Raw genomic sequence first — 17,228 nt, 5'->3', positions numbered from 1 at the left:
GTCGATATGCAGTTTGTTCAGGAAGCTCGGTGTTGAACCCGTCAGTAGTACCGAACAATGAGATGGACTGGACGTAGTGCGAGAGTTGGTGCAATTTAGGAATATTGAAATGATCTCGAACTTCGAGTTCGCGCAGGATTTCTTTGTTGGCGTGAAATACCGAAAGGGCGCTCTCCAGATGATCAAGGGTGTCAACTGTGTGTATTCGAAGCTGCGCATAATAAGAAAAATCTAGAATAGCGCGTGCAACCACCAACACTCCACTGGTAAATATTAAAAAATGATTCTGTCAGTGCGAGCCTTGTTAAGCATGTTTGAAGCATACCTTGGTACTGCACCAGCAAGCAACCCTACAAAAACACGCTGCATCTGCTTGTGTTCTGTACCCGTCCATTGTTTCACCGTCGAGATTCCTTTTTGAAGTGCCGAAGACCGGATAATCCGGTATGGCTTTGAAGCGTGCGTCCATTTCAGCTTGACCAACGATATCAAGGCACCATTTAACCAAGTGATCTTTGAAGACCCTTGTGGAGTTGGTGTAGGAGGTCGGGTGTGAAGGCAAGGAAGATGTCTGTGTGTGGAAGGTCAGCCCAAAAAGGATGATAGACGGTGCGTAATCCATAGTCTTTGAATTCAGCTGGATGTTGACCATTTTGTCGCTTCTTCAATATCTCTTTTATCAATGGAGGGTCCCGCATCGGTGTACTCAGTGGATCACCTCTTTCATCCGCCGCAACCAGACATTTTGGGCAACGGTTCTCCTTGCAACATGCACCAGGCATTGTTCAGGGAAATCCGCCACATATGCTGCAAGGATCGGGTAAACTTGGCGGATCATCGAGTCAGCGCATACCATTTCAATGCCATTTTGTCCTGCAGCAATGAGCGGTTGCAGCAGGAGGGACATACAATGGTGGAAGAGCCGGTAACCAGCAAGGGAGCGTGTATCTGATGTAAAGCATTCGAGTTTTTCTGCAGGTAAGTACCCAATCAGGACTGTTGCTCGTGCTGACAGTTGTCGCCTTTTTTCTTTGGCAATGTTGCCGATTGAGAGGTATATAGGCCACGCAGATTTGTCACCTCGGAACTGTGACAAACATGTCTTGTCTGAAGCAAGAATGATAGGTGCTATGGTCGCTCCTTTCGGTAACTGTTTCTGGACGTTGTAGGTCAGTCTTTGCTTAACTTTTTGGATCGCATACTCACTTGCTTTTCCCCCCACCAATCTGCAGTCCACATGTCACCAATCACTCGGTTGAGTCCCGCAGAGTCTGTGTATGCTTGTGCAGGTGCGTACACCATGTGATCCTTGAATTGAGGATTTCCGATCAGGTCTTTGATGCACTCCACAGGATCACGCATCCAAAGCTCGACATCTTCATGCAATGGTTCACCCTTCTCGTCTGTTTGGTTTCCCCGGACACTGATCTTCTTGCAGCTCCAGGCAGCTCCATGCGGAAGTTCATCGACCTTCTGGAGGAACGATCGGTTGTTGTGGAAGGATGGTTGCATTCGGTTTCGTGTCTGTCACACCAGTAAGTCCAATTCTTTCAGCGGTCAATGTGTAACTTACTATCGGCAACTTTAGAAAATCATTGGTTCGGGTCTGGCCCAGACTTTTAACGAGCCACTCTGCGAGTCCCCATTCTTCCCTGGCGACTGAAATCAATCATTTTGCAGAGGAGATGAAGACAACAGGGTACGTACTCATCGCAAAAAGGTGCCCACTCGTCCTCACCCATGCTTTTTTTATACTTCCGATAGCTCTCAAAACCAGTTTCTCCCTCCCGCAGAGTCCGTCCACCATCAGGGCATTCCTTGAAATATCGCCCACTATTTGTTCTCACAGCATCTTCATCAGAAACCTCCTCGATGGTCACCCTCCGACTTTTCAGCGCTGGTGGGTTGCCTTGATCAGCATCGGAGGACTTGGAACGTGAGCGACGAAGCGGCAGGCCAAATGAGCTGCCAACATCATCGTAAGCAAAGTCCACTTGTGGGCCATCTTCATCATAGGTGGCCTCAGTTTCTTCGATCGTTAACTCCCATGCCCTTCTACATTCAGGGCGGCCAGTTATGTGTCTCTTGACACCACCCCTTGTAGGGAACTCCTTACCACAAAATACGCAGCACTGGGGCATGGTTGGTGAATGTTTCGAGTGAGTGTTTCGAGTGAGTGTTTCGATTCTGATTTGTAATGTACCTACTTAAAATAATTTTCATGCGCCCTGGCCTGGACTCAATCTAGGCACACTGAGAACGCAGTCAGTTATGGAGACTAGCTATCCATGTTGGTTTTGTTGATTGGGAGGACGATCGATGGGGTGCAGTGGACGGCTCTCCCAAGAACCCACCTGAACGCAATCCCAATGGTTTTGTTGATTGGAAGGACGATCCATGGGGTGCAGTGGACGGCTCTCCCAAGAACCCACCTGAACGCAATCGCTTATGGAGACTAGCTCCCAGCTCTCCCAAGAAACCACATGAACACAGTCGGTTATGGAGACTAGCTCCCGGCTCTTCCAAGAACCCACCTGAACGCAATCGCTTATGGAGACTAGCTCCGTTGTTTCACCAATATCGGTAGGCTCTCCTCATCACAAGGTTCAAGTTTATTTTCCTGGCACAACTCCATAGCATTTCTGACATGTGCCGTAAATTTTTACCAGATGACTGTACCTTCTAGTTGCCACGCTACACTAGTTTCAAAATACCATGGGCGGCCAGAAGCAATTCTAAAAGTTGCACCCTTCGCCTCCTCACAACGCTTCACTTCTGCATCCCAGCGCTCACTAACGAGTCTTCGCAAGCTCGCTTGTAAGAGGCTAGGAGTGCCAGTGCCTGGTACTAATTCTATTAGTTGCAATTTTTTGGCGTTCTCGCAGGCCTTCACTTCTGCCTCCCAGCGCTCCAAAATGAGCTTGCAAGTATATTTGGGAAACCAGATGGGGCCTGGAGTCTGACGAAATGGAGGGCGCGGGAACATGGGGCCTGTGTCAGGCTCTTCGAGCTTTGGCCTGCAGGCCACTGGTAAGTACATTGCGATAATTGGGAGGGGCAATGGGATAACTGACCTTTTGATCTCGAGTTCCCGTCTTTACGAGCAGCGTCTTTGTGACCGGCAGATGGTGACATTGTGCTGGAGGATTCGTCAGAGTGTGGTGAGTGTTTGAAGCAAGCTTTGTACCGTTTTTTTAACATTGAGGGTATCCATGACAGTGAAAAAATATTGTGACGGTACGCTCAAATCTTTTTATCCTTTCTTTCATTAAACACACAGCTTTTAGCCAAACGAGCCCTGGAATCAACGAACAATCAAGGTTCAATTGTGAGTTGTTTGTATGTTTTATGGTCTTATATATTTTGCTAACGCTAATCACACCTTGTGCTCTAGTGACCATGGCACCTCATACTAAGGCTGCCTCCAAGCAGCAAAAATTTAAGCCCACCTCGTCAATGCCTGCAGCACCGCTGAATGCGCGCACTACCTCGTCAATGCCTGCAGCACCACCGAGTGTGCGCACCGCAAGCGGTCGAGAGCGTTGACCAACTGAAAAAGAATCCTACCGTTGTAAGTACTACTAAAATATTGTATTTTACTCGCTCATGATCCTCTATAGTTTCTGAATCTCAACATATTACCCGTCGTCAAGAAGTCAAGGAACAGAAGTCGGAAAAGCAGAAGAAAAAGGCACTGAAGGCCGCCTATCAAGACCGTCCCGACAACTTTGAGCAAGAGCCTTCGGAGCTGCATAGCGACATCGACAGGCAAGAAGATATGATGGTCTGAGCTTTTTTCTTCTTTCCTAACTTAAACGAGCCACTGACCATACTTTATTCAGTTCTCCGATCACAGCATCAAGACAAAGTTGTCAAACACTAGTGCCCTGAAGTTCAGCGCAGGCAAAATTCCCCCGAGATGGCGCCACAGCAACACCAGCGCACACATAGTGCCTACTAATACTGACCGGAACACGAAAGGAAAAAAGGGTATGTGTTTTCTATCAATATTAGCCTGACTATCCTAATATCCCTCTGTTTGACTTTATCCAGCACCACGAAGCAACTTGAATGCGGCCAATGCCCATCTCAATGATGCTCCAGACGACACTCCTACCTTGGACGCTGATGACGATGACAGGTCTGAGTCAACCGACCTGGATGACGACAACGATGACGACAACACTGGTGAACCATTGCCAATAGCTCGGGGGACCAAGCGACAATTCAACATGTCCTTAGAAGATGTCCTGATAGTCCCGAAGGTCAAGAAAAACTCGGACGGTTCGCGTCAACGTGTCAAAGCCAGCGACTTTGACAACATCTCCAAAGAGATTCTCACAACGGCCTGCTCAATTTTTCGATGTCTGATTGTCACACGAGCCCCGTTTCCTGATTCTGTCGCCGTCGAGACAAATTTGGCCAAAGAGGCCTGGCACGAGGCATGCAAAATTAAAGATATTGATGTCAAAATAACACCTTTAGCAGTCAAAATGGTAAGCAATCTGTTCATACCACGCTCTGGGTCTGATTGATATGAAGCTCTTAAATCGCACATCACATGTGCGAGGTGAACTCAAAACCAAGATGCGCCTGCTGACTAGTTCTTTTTATGGTTTCCGGGCAAGTAATTCCATGCAGGTGATGCAACAGAACCGAGATCGGGCAGAGTCGTTGAAAGCCGATTCAGCCTTTATATTCAAGGTACGCAGATGACAATCTATATTACTGTGTGCTGACATTGGATAATAGGACTGGTCGTCAAAGAAGGGAGTCTACAAAACCGAATTGCTCCAAGAGGGCATCAACCTCATGTGGTTCTCAAATCGGAACGACGAGGGCCTCATCTACCATAAGTACTTCAATCCCTTTCCTGTTAGAGCTCTCGCACTCGTGCTTACAGCGGTGAGCTTATTTTGATATTCAAGTTCTTATGAGGGCACTAACAATGTCTTATTCATAGATCGAATGTTGTATCGACGAGTGGCTGCCAGGCATCAAGAAGACATCAAGTTCACATCCGCTACATATGGAGCTGTCTACAATAATCATTTGGGCTCACTGCTGCGCTTTGATGAGCGCACTGCACCTTACAAACTTCTCGAGAGAATCTGTACCAATCTGCATGATGTAGGCCGGTATGTTTTGACTTACTATTACTCTAGTATTCTAACATTCATGCTTCGAAGTTTTCATGCAGGTGTTGAATCACTCGGTCTGTCATCGGCTAGTACTACATCCCGGGTCCACACTGAGAACAAGGCCTTTGAAGACGCCATTCGAGAGTACCAGCTGGAGGAGCAGGATGACGCAGAGGCTCCGAGTCGTAGCCAGAGTGGTGCACCCTTGGCAGCACTTTCAAGATGTTCCCACATACCGTCAGACCCTATTATTATGTAGCAAATATATAGTCTAAGAGACCCCCTCCTCCAGGAGCTTCGCCTAGTTTTCCAAGGATGTGTGGCCATCCCTCGAGAGCATGTAACCAGAGCCTCATCACAGAGGGTAAGCGCAACCTCCTGGTATGTTCCCTGGAGAGCCTCAACATAGCAGCCTCTCCAGATGCTCACTGCCTGCCTCCCCATGTCAGCATCTCCAGATGTCAGCAAGTGTGATAGCGGATGTGTTCTGGAGCCTCTCCGTATCTGTATGTTATCAATACTTCCATACTTCCATATTCCAGTTTGAATGTTTTATTCCATTTCTGCACCAATCCTCCGTGATCGTGATTGTCTTGAGGAGTCAAACGAGGCCTGATCACATACAAAACATTGCATTGGCTGATACTATGGTAGATACAAAGGACACGGTAGATACGTCAACGTTCGACAGCAAGCACGACAACCAAAAATGACGAAACAACTCAATATATACGCGGCCGAGGAAGTCACCTGAATGCAAAAAATGAGGCCTGCGAGCCTAAGGAGTTCGTCCTCAATCCTCCTGGTCCTTGGGGTACTCGTTAGGATACTCACGCCCATACCCATGCTGGTATCTGCCTTGTGGACCAAAATATGCACTGCTGGGAGGGTGCCAATAAGTCTCGACATAACCGTCGTATCCATCGTGAGAATTGTGGTAGGGAGCATCATGGTAATCACCGTGATACTGAGGCTGAGGACCATGGGGGGGCTGGGGGGCATGAGCCATACGGGAGTCATGGTAATATTCGGGCGGCGGGTAACGAGCAAAGCCTTGTCCATAGCGCGATGGCATTGGACCCCTTGGGCGTGGACCATACATCCCTGGTCTCATGTCTGCATCGTGCGCCCGCGTCATGGAGTGACTCTCGGCATTAAAGTCTCCGTCGGTAGGTGCAGCCGCCATCTCGGATTCGGTACGCCGCTCATGATGGGATCATGGCATCCCCATGACAGGCTCCCTGCGCCCAATGGGTTGGTCGTGAATTGTCGCAGGCTGCAGGGATGGAGGTTGCATGAGAGGCGACTTAGCTGCTGGCCCAAGAGATTCCCCGCGCTGCAGGGATGGAGGTCGCACAACAGGCGACTTAGAAGCTGGTGCGAGAGATCCTGCACGCACGATGTTGTCCGGGAATAAGTCTACCGAAGCATGACGAGTTGGCGAGGGAGGCAAGGGACGTGTGGGGAGGCTGTTGGTAGCATCAGCATTGCTCGAGCGAGTCTCTGCTGCAGCTTTGTTGACGGCACTACCGTCAGGAGCATCGACGTCATTATCCACGATGGGATCGACTGCAGTCACAGGATGCTCTAAGGATCGTGTCAGTCAATGGAAATTGTAACAATGTAGTCAACAAATTCATACCTTGAGCTGACGAACCATTAAGCAGACGTTTAGCAGGTTTGGCTACAATATACATCAGTCGCCTTATAGAAGCAAATGCAAGAGGAACAAACATACCTCATACATCTCGAATATGTTCATCACCGGAGGACTCAGCAGTCCCCGACGGTGCTCTCCTCTCAGGCACCTTGGGTTTAGGCCTCACAGGTACCTTACCTTTCATCTTCTTTGCTGAGACTGCCTTCTCTGCAGGCGCAACAGACGGTGACCTCTTTTTGGATGCTCGCGAGGCGCCTTCGGATTTCGCCTTCCGCTTCTTGGAGGAAACATCATCTTGGTAATCGGAGTCGAGAACCACTGATTCCTCCAGGTTTTCATCTAGGTCCTCTGAGCCAGACGGAGTATCACTAGATGCCAAGGAAATGACCTCCTTGTCGACCTTCTTCTGGCCCGTCGGGCACTTAACGACTTTGAATTCTCGGGAGGGGGAGGCTGGGGGCGGACAGGTGCAGACACGCTGGTTCGTCATCGGACTCGTCAGCAAGAGATGTTGTGGAAGCAGGCAGTGCCGATGCTTTCTTTGATGTTTTGCCTTTGACTATGGAAGTAGCTGTGCTCTGCTTCAGGCGCAGAGCACCCAGGCGATCCGATTTGCCATTCACAAAAAGGCGACGTCCTGCAGTATGAACCGAATCTGCTGCAGGAGGCGCGCCCTCCACTACTGGGCACTCAGAAGTGAGGACTTTAGCTGTATAAAAAGATCATTTGTAAGCAGGCGAAGACTGAAATTGAATAAAAACATACCTCGCTTAGCTTCGGCAATTTTTTTGATGCTCATGGTCCCCGCCTTCAAGGCTGCGATGACAATGCCGGTCTCCTTCAGAGTCAGGTTTGCGATACCTTTATTTACGGTGGTATGAAAACCACCTGGGAGGAGCATGTCCTCCGGATATCCTTTGATGATCATTGACATACGCGTGAGCTCCGATGGCAGTGTCTTCCACGGAAAAATCTTGTTGGACGTTAGTTTTCCGCCCAGTGCATCTGTCCCTCAGTGTCAGCGAACAAACGACAAATGAAATACACTCAAAATACCAATTTGACGATGCAACTCATCCTTGATCCACTTGATTCCATGCTTGGAAATGTCGAGAGATTCTGAAGGGGGGACTGAAGCCCCGCGTACGTTGGCATCGATCCCAATGCTGTCTTCATCAAAGGCCTCTTCGACGACACCGAGTGATGTCAGGTTACTAATGATTACATGAGAACTTCGTCACCAGGAACGTCGAGACAATACTTACTATACCTGGGCTTTCAAGTGACCGATGATAGTATCTTCATCAGCCCTACAGCGCGATTTCCAAACTAAAATTAAGATAGTGATTAGGTGACGTTTATGTGGCCTACAAATACTCACACCCTCAGCTCCAGGTGTCGTATGGGCTAGGCCCAGCGAGCCGTCTTGATTAACGACTTTTCCGCACGCTACAAAAGCAGCCTCAAAGCCATAGCGAGCTGCTGCAGAGTCCATCTGTCTACCCTCAGTAACACAATAGTAAAACATGACGGAATTATACTCACAAGGCCAGAGATCTTTGTGCCAAATTTGTGGAACTCTTGACCCCGCATAGCAACCGTCTGAGGAATACCCAGGAGCATCGCTGACTGTTCATGAAGCTCGAGGATGTTTTGCCACTTGTCCGGGAATGCTGCCTTGAAGAGTTCATAGCAATTACGGCGCACAGTGGCACCTTGAATCACCGCATTAGAATGACAGAACATCGGCCACAAGATGTAAAACTCACTTGGTGTGCCATGAATCTCGGGGGCCCTCCTGCCGAGCCTCGCAAGCTCGTCCTTGAGGTGGTCCTTGAAGTAACTACTGTAAGCGTTCCAATGGTTGACAGTACTGGTGGAGCGCGCATGGCTCTTGTTCCAAAGTATGACGATCTGATGAGTGGGGATGGCTGTTTTGCTACTTAGATCTTGAATCATACGTTCGAGTTCCACGAATCCCTCTCGGAGCACAGCATTCGCTGTCTGAAATCTTCGCCCCTTCACTGCAGGGACGACATCAGATGTATCGTCCATGGGAAGTCGAAAGCATCATCCATGGGAAAGCCGTCAGTGTAAGGATGACCCTCCCATTCTGCAGGCCCTGTCGGAGTAGGAGGTGTGATGTAAGTCTGAGGCACAGCAGGTAGCAACGTCGATGAGCCGGCAATGTGGTTGTCATCTCCGCCATTTTCGAAGGAACCCAACATCATACCACTGAAGTCATATTGTTCCAGTGGTAGAAACGAGGGTTTTGTAAAGAAGTTGGGCTGTGGAGGCTGGCCACCATCTGGGCGAGCATTCTCAGATGAATTGATAAGAGGAGCCTCGTAAAACACATCTTGTATAGGAAGCTGCAAAGGCACCGAACGCTCTCGAAGAGCAGGCTGAGGAGGCACCGAACGCTCTCGAAGTGCAGGTGTTACGACTGGATGAGTCGAGCTATCTCTGTCTGAGTAGACGGTCGGCAGAATGCCAGATAGACGTGAGTCTGCTCTCGATTGAGAGATCAAGGTTTCTGGCTAAGGCGAGTATCGCTGACTCCCTTAGAATAGTGGTTCTTTAGACAGTAAGGTTGGAGACCTTACTGAAGGACAATGTTCCAGGTAAAACCCAGTAGATTAAAGTAAGGAATACAACAGTGGGTAGGTAGGTTTATATACAAGTGTTCAAGCGGAGCTTGTAATGTGTTATCAAGATAGAAGCAAGAAGAGGCGGACAGCCCGCTTGGCAAGATAAGAGATAGACATGATAAGAGATAAGCGTGATACGGACGGCCCGTTTAGCAACAAAAGGGGAATGAGTATAGGGGTCTAAATGTTACTGTAACATTACCCCCTTACTAGGGTTGAAACCACCGGATTCAATCATCCTGGTTAGCATAGTAGATGGGATCGTCAGAATACTCTAAGTCGTCTTCTGGTCCAGCCCTTATGCGTTCCTCCGAGTAAAGCATTTCTTCTTCCTGGCACAATGCTGCGTATGCGTCATCGGCGTCGTTCTCCCAGGCTGCGAGTGCTTGGTAAAATCCTTCGTCTTTCCAAGTTAAAGAGGTAGGGGTTTTCTCCAGTATAGTGTGGGCAATAAAATGAAAGATGGCCTGGAGATAATTCTCGACAGACGCGACAATAGTATTCGGGGCAATTAACCTGCCTATGCCCGAGCGTCTGGCAGTATCTGCATACGCGGTTTTCATCAGGATTAGAGGAGGTCGCTCGTAAGGGTGATGGGCCTGGCTTAGGGCTAAGCGCTTCATCTGTGCTAGTGGCGCGTCTCTTTCCTTTATCTTTACCAGAGCGCCGAGCTCGTGTTCTTTTCCTGGTTAAATCGGTTCGTTGCATGGGGTGTCCTTATGGTTACACCTCGTTGCTCTGCCTCCGCGATTAGCCTCAGCAGGAGTGGCAGGTTGAGTTCTTCCCAACGCTTGCATGGGTACGATTCCATCCGTGAAGGTATGCGTCGATAACGAGTCCGGAATGATAAGCGGGGGATGAATGTGGAGTGAGGCCAACGCGTTGGCTAAGTCCTGTACTTCATGATAGGATAGGAGTTGTTCGTTTGGATTTGCAGCGATCTCTTCGCGGGTAGCAGAGAACGCAGTATAAAGATGGGGAGGGTGTTCGATAGTCTCCACCGTAGGAGCTGGTACGGGGACCGCCTGGCGGTTTTCTTCTCTGAGGGAAGCTAACATGGCCTCCGTTGTCTGTGCGAGATTATTGACCGCAGCCAGTAACTCATTAGGAATGTGAGAAGAGAGAGTAGGAGCAGCGTCTTGGTATGAGGGAGGAGGGGCTCCTCTAGTGGAGCCCATAGGGGAAGGTGGGCGCGCAACCCCTGCGGTTTGTTCTGAGACGATGTGGATGACTGTTCTAATATCATCTTTAACTTCTTCAGGAATAAGGCGCAGAGCAAAGTTGCGTATGCGCCTCTGCATATGCATGAGACTGTGGCGGACCGCGTTGTCTTCAACGAGACGACAGACTCGCTCGATGATCTCAGTGGCTCTGATGATGTTGATGAGGAGGTTGATAGAGTGGGCGTTTCTTCCGAAGAGGACTCTGGTGAGCTCGATGGCATGTTGGGGGCAGAGGAGTGCTGCCTCAATGAGGGTGAGGTCTTCAGCTTGGGTGATGTAAGTTTCGTATTGTTCGTCATTGGAATCAAGGCGGAGGTTTCGAAGGTGGAGTGGTATGGCAGAGTGTAGGTGGATGCGGGGAAGGGCATATTGGTTACTTAGGTTTCGTTTACAAGGAATGGTTCGTTTAGTTTAGCTTGTGCCTCTTCTTATATGTTGTCAAAGTTCTTTCGAACTCCGCAAGTTCTCCTCGGGTATCCATTCGTTGCTTCCGGAAGAGTAGCCTATCCACGATACGAGATAGCGTCTTCGTTTACCCGTGCCTTTATGGCTAAGAATAGCTTCTATTTCATATTCTTCTTCGCCGTTGATAATGTCAGGTGGAGGTTCGGTGTAGTTCGGTCCGTGTATCTCTGTTTCGCGATAGGACGATAGTTCAGAAGCATGGAACGTGGGGTGAACTTTCCACTGGTCTGGGAGTTTTAGAGTAAATGTGATGGGAGATAAGACTGCGGTGATAACGAATGGGCCGTATCGTTTGGGCGCAAGTTTCCTAGAAGGCAAAGATGTCAGGAGATTGGTGGCTGTAAGCCATACCTTATCTCCTATCTTCATGGTCGGTATTTCCCATGGCGGGATCTTTCCTGCCATTCGTTGCATGGCGATGTTATGACAAGCGAGTGCTTCTTCACGTATCTTCTGTAGGTTTCTGAGTCTTTCTTCTGCTGCTGGCGTGTCTGATACTGATAAAGATATGAGGGATCCCACGTGGTTCATAGCCCATCATGAGGAAGAACGGGGACGTGTTTCCTGGCATCGTGTTTTCCGATGATTGTGGACGAATTTCGGCGATAGGAAGATGATTTGACCATTCTAACGGGTTATTCCTGCAATAGATCCGTAGGTAGGTTTCAGTCTTGGTTAAGACGTTCTGTTTGTCCGTCTGTCTGGGGGTGGTAGGCGGTTGATGCGGCGATCTGATATCCGAGAAGTCGGGCCAGTTCTCGAGAGAATTTCGAAATGAACTGCGGTCCTCTATCTGAGATCACTTTTCGTGGAGGCCGAATCTTTTGAACACGTTTTTTGAGAATAGTTTGGCTACTCCTTCGGAGGTGATGTTTTTTATTGCAAGGTGAAATAATTACCCCCTTCGTAAGCCCATGGTCTACCACGATCATGATAGAGTCAAAACCGCCCGATACAGGTAGGTCGGTGATAAGGTCAACAGAGACTGAGAGAAGGGGCGAGTGGCAACGGAGGGGATCGGTCGTAACGGCGGAGTGACGGGTGCGTGTCAGCCTTCATTTGTTGACATAAGGCACATCCGTCGACGTATTTGCGGATGTAAGTTCCCATGGCTGGCCACCAAAATCTCGTTTGACGAGTTCTTCCGTTTTGAACCGTCCGGGATGTCCCGCAGTGGGATGATCATGGTGTTTAAATAACACGTCATGTCGTTGGGCTACTGGTACGTAAGCTCTATTTTTATAAAAAGAGAACGCCATTGGTGCATTTCCAGTCTGAGAGGGCGGATTTCATTGGGGGAAGGCATACTCCGTCCAATGCTTCCAGGGCTTTCTGGTAGACGGGATCGTTGGTCGAGTTGCGTGCAATGCTTTCCTGACAAATATCGTCAATTAGTCGCACGAACATGGTATCAGGAGGAGAATGCGATTTTCGTTATCGTCTTTTCCGAGTGAATGGTCGGGGCGTCGAGAAAGGGCATCAGGGGCAGCTAATTTGGTCCCTGCGACGTGATGCAATTCTAACTGATAATTGGAAAGGACGAGCTGCCAACGTGCCTGTCTTCGTGTCAGCTTTTGGGCGGAGCGGAAGTACTAAGGAGGTTCATATGATCCGTGAATACTATCACGGTGTGGGGGCTTCCCTTCTAAATAGTGGCGCCATTCGGAGAGTGCTCTAATGACTGCCAGTAGTTTCTCTGTCGAAGATTTCGTAGTTTCGTTCTGCGGGTTAAAAGATTGGGATAGGTAACCGCATGGATGGTACATTCCCTTTTCAGTCAGTCTGCAGCAACACTGCTCCGGTTGCTGCCAACGATGCATCGGTAGCAATTGCGAATTGGCGAGTTGGATCCGGGATTTCTCAGTACTGGCTTGTGATAAAAAGGCGTTTTTTAAGGTGATCAAAGGCGTTCTGACATTGTCAGTCCAAATGAAAGGGTGATCTTTCTTTGTGAGGCGATAAGGGGTCGAGCGATATCCGAGTAGTGAGCAATAAACGTCCGGTAGAAGTTGCAGAATCCTAGGAAAGACCGTGTGTCTTTCAGGTTCTCCGGGGTTGGCCAGTGTTTGATTCCGTCTACTTTGGCGGGTTCCATCCCTACTTCCCCTGGTCGAATCACCATTCCAAGATATTCTACTTCTCGCGCATCAAAGGTGCATTTTTCCGGTTTAACGAATAGTTTCTCTTCGAAGGATGTCGAGGATTTCGATGGTCCGTGCTTGGTGCTGCTGGAGATCCTTTGAGAAGATCAATAGGTCGTCCATGTATATGACTAGCCATCCTTGGTTTATCTGCTTCTGGCAGAGGTTGGTCATGAACGCTTGGAAAGTTGCGGGGGAATTCGTTAATCCAAAAAACATGACTGTTGGCTCGAACAGTCCTTCTTGAGTGGTAAACGCTGCTTTCCATCGATCTTCTGGGTGGATCCTTACGTTATTGTACCCTGATCTAATGTCGATCTTCGTGAAATACTTAGCGTCATAGAGTTGTTCAATGAGGGATTTTGGCAAGGGGAGGGGATATTGATTTCGTACGGTCCAATCGTTGAGATACCGATAATCCTGACAGGGACGTAGTTCTCCGCTCTTCTTTCCTACGAAAAAGAATCCGCTGGCTTGAGGTGACTTGGAGGGGACAATAAAACCTTTTCTAGTGTTTTCTTCGATAAATGTTTTGACAGCTTCTCGTTCTTTTCCTGATAATGGATAGACTTTTGACGTCTTGGGTACAAATCCTGGTTTGAGGTCGATACGATGATCTACTCCGGTCTTTCCGGCGGGAGTTTGTTAAGACCATCCTTGGCAAAGACGTCTTGATACTGGTGGAGGAAGTGAGGGACGAGTTCTTCGAAAGTTTTCTTTTGCTTTTCTATTTCTCCTGCAACCGCGAATTCTTGGGCTTTATTACTTGTTTTTCCATAGTTTTGTTCTCTTTTTGATGTTCCGTCGAACGAGTGGGGTATCGAAGGTATATCTTCTATGATGCGTACGGTGGATCCATCAGTGGCATACTCGACGAGTACTTCGTCACTGGCCAATTGATAGTCAAATGGGTCTGCGACTGGAGTTTTGAAGTTTTCTGACCAGACGTCGTCCTTCGTGTCATAGTTAGGTATTTCTTCATCAACTATCGGCTTCCGTAGTTTGGAATTTGTCCAAGTTCGGTTCGTTTCTTTTCTGACTTCTTTTCTTTTTCTGAAAAGCGGTGGGAGTGACTTTTGCGTCTTTTCTGTCGATGCTTTTTTCTATGGCAAGCGACCTCTTCGTTGATGGGAGTAATACGGTCTTGGCTTCCCAATCGATCTGAGGTTTTAGTGCAGCAAGCCAGGGAATCCTAGGAGGATTTTGTCCTGCTTAGCTAACTTTGCCACATTGAACTTTCCGATCATAGTTCGTTGATCGATTTTGATCGTGAGTACGCAATAACGAGAGATAAGTCCTCCTTGAGCGTCCGATCCATCGGCGGTGATAACAGGGAAGGGTCGTGAAAGTTTATGGGTTTTTATTTTGTGCCTTTTACAGAAGGTATCGCTGATAAAGGTGCCGGATGCTCCGGAATCGATAACCATGGATGTTTCGACGGTTTGTACGCGTTTATCGGAAAAAATGGATGCAGGAATTCTTAATTCATTTCTGGTTCCGATAGAACGTATTAGTCGTACATGAGTGGGAGTTACTGACGTCGAGGCAGTGTCCCTTTCTAAAAATCCATTTCCACGAAGCGGCGTTCTACTTCAGTGAAGTCGCTGTCTTCTTCTTCTTCGACTTCTTTGGCTTTTTCTTTCATAGTCTTCCTTCGGATCGGTGCTTTCCTTTTAGGAATTTCTTCTTCGTTCCTCTCCTTCTTTCTTCTGATAGGGGTCCTGGAGGAGGAAGCGCGACTTTCGACTTCGTCGTCGCTGCTACTTTCTTCTTCTTTGTTTCTTCGGATCTGTCCTTTTTCTCTAGGGTGGAAGGAGGTGTCGTTGGCACGGTGTCCTACTTGGTGACATTTGAAGCATCTTCCTTCTTTGAGGTGCTTCTTTAATTCGCGTCTGAGAGACGGCTTATGCGGTCGACTTCCATGTCGTCTTCTTCTCGGAATGTAATGCCTATTTCCGAAGTTTTCTTCTTCTGTTGCTGGGTCTTTCTTCTTTTTTATGGCTTTCCATCTTTGGAAGGCGTTATCGATATTAATGCAGGGTTGACGACAGTGTCGAAGTCATCAAGGGTTTCGCCTGTTTTATACAGGTTGTCTGAAGCCCGTAGTCTAGGCCTTGTCGAAAGAATTCGATGAGGGGGGCTTGTTCGGTCATTCCGCTCGGTGTGCGAGGAGCTTGTAATTGGAGATATAGGTATGGAGATCTCCTTTCATCTCTAATCCTCTTATCTTCGTCATGGCAGTTCCGGCGGGGTCCATGGGTTTAAAGGCTTCGTCGAAGTCCTTTTTGAATTTGATCCAGGTACCGTAGCCGATCATTTGTCCAGAGGTGTCTTTCCTCTTGGGGTCTAGGGCTGCTTCCATGAAGTCTTCTGCCCAGGCTGCTGCGTTTCCTTTCGTCATGTAGGATAACACAAGGATGATCTTCTTTTTATCATCAACGTAGACTTTGTCGTTAATGTCGAGGTATGCATGACATTTCATCATGAATCTCTTTGATTCTTCCCTGTCTCCATCGAATTCGGGAGGGGAACCGATCTTTAGTTCTATTTCTTTGTTCTGGTCGTCATGGTGTTCAAAGGAGGAATGGTTGGTACGCTCCTAGTTCAAGGCTCCGATAAGGGAGTTAAGAAGTCGTGGTGTCGGTTTCGTTGCAGATGGCAACGGTTCAGGTGATAAAGACTTTAATCTTTTGTTACGACTGGGATGAGTCGAGCTATCTCTGTCTGAGTAGACGGTCGCAGAATGCCAGATAGACGTGAGTCTGCTCTCGATTGAGAGATCAAGGTTTCTGGCTAAGGCGAGTGTCGATGACTCCCTTAGAATAGTGGTTCTTAGACAGTAAGTTGGAGACCTTACTGAAGGACAATGTTCCAGGTAAAACCCAGTAGATTAAAGTAAGGAATACAACAGTGGGTAGTAGGTTTATATACAGTGTTCAAGCGGAGCTTGTAATGTGTTATCAAGATAGAAGCAAGAAGAGGCGGACAGCCCGCTTGGCGAGATAAGAGATAGACATGATAAGAGATAAGCGTGATACGGACGGCCCGTTTAGCAACAAAAGGGAATGAGTATAGGGGTCTAAATGTTACTGTAACAGCAGGCTGAGGAGGCACCGAACGCTCTCGAAGAGCAGGCTGAGGAGGCACCGAACGCTCTCGAAGAGCAGGCTGAGGAGGGGTTGAGTGAGTATTCAGCATCAGCGAACAATGTATCAAGTACCTGTCCATTGGAATCCGCCATAAACTCTTCGTTGAGAAGCCTGGCCCGACGCATAGAAGCTTCCTTCACTAAACCCGCATCACGGTTCGTAGCTTTGATGTGACTGCGGAGTTTTGTAGGAGTGTGCTCCACTGGTGGATCTTGATAGCGCTTTCCTCCGCCAACTTGTTCTTCAACAAAGTCTTCTTCAGTGTGAGGCGCCTCAGGACGCTCGGGCTGCAGGGACTCAGGAGGGGCAGAGTATCCGGGTGGCGGGGAATCTTGAATTTTAACTGAGGTAATTTTAGCTGAGGTTTGGGTCATAGCTAGGCCGATAAGTTATGATCAAGCCAGGGGCCACGAGAGGGAGAAGGAGAAAAATTCAGACTAGAACGCAGGAGGGAGAGGAGAAAAACATACCAATATCAAAGTATTTTTTAAACAATACAATATGGTGAGGAGGTAGCGGGAGAGGAAGAGGTCAGACCAAGGGCAAGACACCGTTGAATATGCCAGGAGAAAAGCTGTCACAAGAGATCCGCTGTCTGAACTTGAAGACAGAAGTTAGGACGGAGGGTCGTGATCGGCGAGAACAGACTTGTTTAGCTCACATATGGTATTCCAGGAGCATCGGCAGAGCCTTCTCCAGACATCAGAGATTGAATTATCAAGCCTAGCTACGACTAAGGCTTCTGAGTGGTTCAGATTGAGTTCGACGCAGGAGGAGAAGCAGAAAAACATACCAATG

General features: G+C 48.3%; 5 protein-coding genes across 5 annotated transcripts; 1 reads left to right on the top strand and 4 right to left on the bottom strand.

Moving 5' to 3' along the window:
- Window positions 1–16: 16 nt before the first annotated feature.
- Window positions 17–256, bottom strand: HD556DRAFT_1201622 (uncharacterized protein; the record flags this gene model as incomplete). The annotated part of the gene is made up of 1 exon (XM_041296398.1): window positions 17–256. A coding segment is annotated over one exon (240 nt), but the record flags the coding sequence as incomplete, so codon positions are not given.
- A 244-nt stretch (window positions 257–500) lies between these two features.
- HD556DRAFT_1451903 (uncharacterized protein) lies at window positions 501–2,141 on the bottom strand (the record flags this gene model as incomplete). Its single annotated transcript, XM_041308054.1, has 5 exons — window positions 501–662; window positions 719–1,156; window positions 1,207–1,524; window positions 1,574–1,652; window positions 1,708–2,141. 5 exons carry the CDS (start codon window positions 2,139–2,141, stop codon window positions 501–503), a joined length of 1,431 nt encoding a protein of 476 aa, XP_041151820.1.
- A 521-nt stretch (window positions 2,142–2,662) lies between these two features.
- HD556DRAFT_1315170 (uncharacterized protein) lies at window positions 2,663–3,201 on the bottom strand (the record flags this gene model as incomplete). Its single annotated transcript, XM_041301103.1, has 2 exons — window positions 2,663–3,027; window positions 3,075–3,201. 2 exons carry the CDS (start codon window positions 3,199–3,201, stop codon window positions 2,663–2,665), a joined length of 492 nt encoding a protein of 163 aa, XP_041151819.1.
- A 1,082-nt stretch (window positions 3,202–4,283) lies between these two features.
- On the top strand, window positions 4,284–5,011 carry HD556DRAFT_1202109 (uncharacterized protein; the record flags this gene model as incomplete). The annotated part of the gene is made up of 4 exons (XM_041296403.1): window positions 4,284–4,496; window positions 4,543–4,704; window positions 4,753–4,905; window positions 4,964–5,011. Coding segments are annotated over 4 exons (576 nt in total), but the record flags the coding sequence as incomplete, so codon positions are not given.
- A 923-nt stretch (window positions 5,012–5,934) lies between these two features.
- Window positions 5,935–8,856, bottom strand: HD556DRAFT_1315168 (uncharacterized protein; the record flags this gene model as incomplete). Its single annotated transcript, XM_041301102.1, has 12 exons — window positions 5,935–6,345; window positions 6,376–6,477; window positions 6,541–6,728; window positions 6,784–6,825; window positions 6,979–7,254; window positions 7,277–7,510; window positions 7,567–7,806; window positions 7,858–8,015; window positions 8,067–8,130; window positions 8,185–8,305; window positions 8,347–8,516; window positions 8,571–8,856. 12 exons carry the CDS (start codon window positions 8,854–8,856, stop codon window positions 5,935–5,937), a joined length of 2,292 nt encoding a protein of 763 aa, XP_041151817.1.
- Window positions 8,857–17,228: the final 8,372 nt, after the last annotated feature.

This window comes from Suillus plorans (genome assembly GCF_016647745.1).
Source record: "Suillus plorans strain S12 chromosome Unknown HD556scaffold_162, whole genome shotgun sequence".
In the NCBI taxonomy this organism is placed as follows: Eukaryota; Fungi; Basidiomycota; class Agaricomycetes; order Boletales; family Suillaceae; genus Suillus; species Suillus plorans.
Note: the sequence above shows the minus strand (reverse complement) of the source record. Positions and strands in the feature narration are given on the sequence as shown.